Raw genomic sequence first — 5,723 nt, forward strand, 5'->3', positions numbered from 1 at the left:
AGAAATGTTTAACCAACTGTATGCCTTAGTGTGTAGATCGTGGGCGATCTGTAGTCAGGTTGCCCGAATGTGAATATTAGTTTGATATGAATAAGATTTGAATATTAGTTTAAGAGTTACTCATCGATAGTATTATAAGAAATACCAATGTACTCGATATATCGATACTTGTCCTCGACAAGTATCGATATGCCAACACACATTTATTGATATACGACAATCAAGAAAGAAGAACATATAATAAAACCGTGCTATTAAAAGTTTACAGTTTTATTCATATTATTCCTTTTCAAAACTCAAAAACTAAGAAATGTTTCATATATCAGTCTGAAAATACAAATTCACGATGTTGTATTTTTGGCAAGATAAGTTCATATTTGTAAGTTCAAATTAAAACGTAAGCAACAAATGATTCAAATATTAATCTTAGTCTATAGGAATAATTCGTGGTTTTTGCGGCTTGATCTGCATTGAGCTGCGAACGAAATCCTTCTTTTTTGAAACGGGGATCTAGTATGGTGGCAAGTCTGGTTGCTGATCGATCTTTTAATATTTAAATGCACTATTCCAGGGAGTGTTTACCTCTTGAGCCTCTTGAGCCATCCCATTGAGCTTCTTTGAACTTCTCATATGAAATTGTGCTACTTTTAAAAAGTGTGTTTGCACTTTATCATCACTAACTTAAAATTTTCTTGGGTCAAGCAGTCTTGCACCACTAAATTGAAGCAGTGGGCATATCAAGGTATGTAGGTGTCGTCTTTGAAGAATGTCACATGCCTTAATCATGACATCAGTTCCAATGACATCAACATTACTAAATACACCCCACCAAGCACTGGTTTTGTAAGTTTTCTGACAAAATCGGCACCTTGCATGTTTTCTATCCATACCTCTCTCGAAACAGTCCCACACTACACTTGAGCCAAGTTTCCGCTTGATTGGTACGGCAGTTCTTCTTCGACCTCTTTTTTGATGTCTTCATTGTGGCGCAGTTCTTCGTTTAGTTTTTATTAACTTATTTATTTCACGTCTTTTCTCTCTTCTTGTCGATCGTCCAAATCATCCTCAGACTTATCGCAGTCTCATATCGCAGAATAATCTCGCATAAAACTTATCGCAGTATAATATCGCAGAATAATATCGCATAAAACTTATCGCAGTATAGTATCGGGATCGGTTAGGGTTAATATCGGTAAGGGCTAATATGGGGTTGGTTAGGATTAATATGTGTTGCCTTACATCATTTTCCTTGTTGGTGTCTTTGGATGTATGTGTAAATGAAAAAAAAATATTTAAGAACATGCGGCATCATTTTGAGCAATCCAATCCTTTCGTACCAGCCACAGACATATATTTAATGAATATTATGAATATACAGTGCAATCTCATACACAAATACTCATAAATAAAATTGTCCATGTCACTTCATGTGAATGAACACGAAAATTACATTAGCAACTAAGAATAGTCTATATCACTTGTAAACTCGAACCCACCAAAAGGGATCATGCAATAAACTATCTACTTTATTGCTGCCAAGTACCTAAGTAAATGCACTGAAATGTAACCCCCGCACAGAGTAAGTGTACCCAATCTAAAAATATACTCACAAGGAGCCTGTGCGTTCCTTCCCATAGAATAAGAGTACCACTGCTAGCTATATAAGGAGATGCATTTTTTCAATAAAACTCAGTATCAGAAACAGTACCATAACTGCCTGTCACTTATCTTCCATCGCAATCATCAGAGGCTGTCGCCGTGTCATCAGACTCCCCTTGCGCACCGTAGGATACCCACTCCGCAGTCCAACTGGTTCAAGTTCTAGTTGCGACGACCAAACTGTAGACGGTTTACGTACCGTATGCAACCCAGCTTCCTACACACACACACATTAACATTTGGTGACCCCGACCTTGGTCATCCTTTCAAACTGTCAGACAAGCTACAGTGATTCGATCTGGACATCAGATTGAAGCAGTCAACAGGACATCTTCAATAAAAATTTGGCATCAGGCCATAAACTTACGGTAGCTTCTCCTACCAATAAGTATCACCTTGGCAAATCTGACATATTCAGGTTATCAGCCAACAAAAAAATAGCTATAGAATTCGATTACCACCAAGGTAATCAATTTTTGTTGTTCCGTGCGTTCCATAGATTGGAAACAGCACAAATCCCTCCATCCAACACATCACCTGTAGTATTACCTTTCTGACCGGCAACGCTTGCGATTCGGAGCGTATCCAGCTGCAAAGCAAATAAAACAATCCCAACGGGTCAAAAGAAATAAGTAAAAACAGATAGAATGGATACACATATGGAGGCAGAAGCTGCCGCTACAATGGCAATGGATGTGCAGCAAGAGATTGGTGAGGAAATATCGAGGTGCATTCGGAACATTAAAAAAGATTCCCAAGAACGAAAGCAAACGGCCTCTTATTTTCAAGCCAAAATATCAGCACTCTAAAATGCGTGGAATCGCTTCAACAAAAACGTCTCCAAACTTCGCGATACAGTCAAAACGCATGAATACGTAAAATTCCGTGAAGACTTACGTACAAGCTGTATGCAACACATTACGATCTTTACCGAATGCATGGATAAGCTATCACAGACTACTAGTGCTCGTGGGGAACGTCAAATCGTCTTTAAAGAAAAGCATGAGAGTCCTCCGGTAGCTCCCAAAGAAAGCGGTCTGATCCAGCAGTCCTCGAAGGATTACAGCAAACTTCTTTCACTATGTCGCCGACAAAAGGCCATAGTAGAGTCCGTTAAACGCAATCTGAAACAAGCGCAATCAAGCGCAGGAAGTCCACTTCACAATTCATGAGGAATACGAGGACCCAGTGGAAGGAGGATATAACATGGAATCCTACCTAACAATGGAAAGTAAGGTCCAAAAAGCATTGGCAAAATCAGCCACACCAAACACGGATAACGTACATCTTCCACGCATCAGCATCCCAAAGTTTGATGGGGATCTATTAAAATGGACCCAGTTCTTCGATCTGTTCTCATGCATGGTGCATGAGACCAGATCCACACGGCGCTCACCGCAGCATAAAGGCAGCATAAAGCATAGATCATAAGGTTTAGAGAGTCAGTTACGTTTTCACCCCCGCTTCAACCTGTCGACATACCGCGCGAATACGCAATAACTACATGAACAATATATATATATACACACAACGAAACCCATCGGCCTTTCCTTTCTGTGACGACTGCTAGGAGTTTATACTGGAACATACACCTCGCCGTTGGATAATTGATCCTCGATCCGCTCCACTACAAACATTGGTCCTTCGAGCCGGATCTTCGCCTTCCCCATAAGGAGAAGCTCACCCCAGCCAGCATCGGCGGATCGCTCCAAGTGTAAGATAAGTACAACCCTTCGATTGTGCCCAACACCAGTGCAGTGATTTTGTGCGAGTTTCCCATCCCAGTCCGAGTTCCCGCGGCATATGTACATATATGCCTTTCTCGCTCTAGCTCCAAATTAAACCATACTTCGTTCTGCCAACGGTTGTGGCCTCCTATTTCTCCAAAGGTTTAATTTGATCCGAGCTAGCTCCTGCGTTCCTCCTCCGATCCAGTGCCCACATTAATATATAGCTGTCTGTAAATCATATTCCTACCGCTCCCAGCTACCAGCTGAGCTTTCGTTGCTGACAAATGCACATGCACACCAACATACATACATATGTACATATGTGTAAGCAACGCAATCCAAGCGGCTGGCAACAAACAAAAAGACATATTCTTGCAATTAATTTGTTGTTCATTCCGTGCATGCTCAACGGGTTATAGTTCTTTCGTTTGTTTTAAAGAATATAGAATAACAAATCACAACCAATCTTTATTTAACTCATTATATTGCCAATAAAAATAAAACACGACTCCATACATATCATCTTACATATGCGCACGCATTTTCAACTAACAACTCTTGCACATCTGTATATACATACATATATTGTATTGTATTGTATATAAAACGGTTACTCCGTTTTTTTTTTACCCGTTGTTTCAATCTCGTCAAAAGGGGGGGGGGGTCGTTAATCCAAGCCACGGTACCTAGCACTTACACCCATACACACACACACATACAAGCAACAGCAGCGACGCATTCTGTTCATTTTTCCTTTCGCTTTCGCTTCTCCACCGTTTGCTTGCGTTGTTGTTGGTGGGAGAATATTTTTCGGTGCCGCGCTTGACCGTAACGGAACGCCAAGTGACGCGCTACCCTGATTTTCAAGGGTATATTGTTTTGAACATTCGGTTTGCAACCGACTCTATATAGGGGGACCTTGTGCATCAATATCATTGCTCATCCATTAGTCGCTCTTGGTTGGACATTTTGTTTTTGTATTTGATCGTAGTATTTTATATTTATATTCCAGCCACGGTGCCCGACTTCTACTATATAAATACTCGCGATAAATTCCGCCAAGGCCACATATCCACGGTTCGTCGTTCAAAACTTCCACTTCTCCATTTCCGCTCACCTGCTTTGCGACTCTGATACGCGTTATCGCAAATCCATCAGCCAACCATGCCCACTGGTGAGAAGAAATCTCGCAAGAAGTTTAAGCGGGTGAGTTCGCTGAGTTTAACCCATCCACCCAGCTCCAACGGCTCAATCGCTACGCCCACATCTTCCCGTCCGGCCCCAACTGAGCGAGGTCCGACCACGTCCAGGGCTCACGCACCACATGCCTTTGAGGCCTTGTTGCTCCCCTCGGTCGTCCCTCGCACGGTTCCGAGCACTATGGCCCAATCGGCCGCCAGTTCCGCACGGTCTAAGTTTGCCTTGGCTGCAAGCAGACTGACACGCTTCGACCAGAAGCTCAGCGCTCCAGATGCTAGCACACCAACCCGCTCGCTCTCCCAAGTCCATCGAGATCAACTCCGAAGCCTGTGGGCGAACTGGCCGTTCAAGTGCCGACGTCCGGCGGTTGCCGTCTTCCTCCATGTGACACTGAAGTTTTCAGTGGGGACTATCAGCAGTGGCCCACGTTCCGAGACCTGTTCACCGCCATATATATAGAGAACCCGAGGTTGGCTCCAGTAGAAAAACTGTTCCACCTCAACAAAAAAACAAGCGGTGAGGCCCACGACATAGTGGCACAGGCTCCACTCACGAAGGAAGGGTTCGCGTCCGCATGGAGCGCCCTCCGTGAGCGTTTCCAGAACAAGAGGCTGATACTCAAAGCCCAGCTGAAGATCCTTTTCAGTCTGCCCCAAATCCGCACCGAGTCAGCTGCAGCGCTAAAAGAGCTTCAGAGGGCCGTCCACAAGTGCCTTACGACACTCAACCTCTCCGAGGTCTCCACAGACAGCATTTTCGCTGACGGAGTGTTAGTGTACCTCATATCTGCGAAGTTGCCGAAAACGACTTTGGAGCTTTGGGAGCAGTCCGTGACACACAAGTCCGAAATTCCCACCTGGCACGCTATGGACAAGTTCCTGGCGGAGCGGTACCTGTCTCTCGAGGTGACCGAGGACGGCCATCCAGGCATGGAGACTCAGGCCCACTCCAGGGCGAGTCTACCCATGTCAGAGATGTCAAAGGGCAATCCCAACCCTTTCCGTTCCCAAGAGAGCCCTGTTGCAAGGCGGGTTCACTCTTTCGGAACAACTGTGGATCCGAAGCGGAGAGCGTGTGATCTTTGCTCCAAAGAGAACCATCCGATCCGGGTATGCCCTCAATTCCTTCAGATGA

At 44.0% G+C, this 5,723-nt stretch overlaps 1 protein-coding gene across 1 annotated transcript; it reads left to right on the forward strand.

Moving 5' to 3' along the window:
- The first annotated feature begins 705 nt into the window (after positions 1-705).
- LOC117184775 (uncharacterized) lies at positions 706-5,365 on the forward strand. Its single transcript, XM_033383613.1, has 2 exons — positions 706-742; positions 4,402-5,365. Exon 2 carries the CDS (start codon positions 4,554-4,556, stop codon positions 5,046-5,048), a length of 495 nt encoding a protein of 164 aa, XP_033239504.1. The 5' UTR covers positions 706-742; positions 4,402-4,553; the 3' UTR covers positions 5,049-5,365.
- The last annotated feature ends 358 nt before the right edge of the window (positions 5,366-5,723 follow it).

Source organism: Drosophila pseudoobscura, chromosome X (genome assembly GCF_009870125.1).
Source record: "Drosophila pseudoobscura strain MV-25-SWS-2005 chromosome X, UCI_Dpse_MV25, whole genome shotgun sequence".
Lineage (NCBI taxonomy): Eukaryota > Metazoa > Arthropoda > Insecta > Diptera > Drosophilidae > Drosophila > Drosophila pseudoobscura.

Coding starts and splice junctions, on each gene's coding strand:
- LOC117184775 (XM_033383613.1), top strand. CDS start 4,554: ATGCCCACTGGTGAGAAGAAATCTCGCAAGAAGTTTAAGCGGGTGAGT.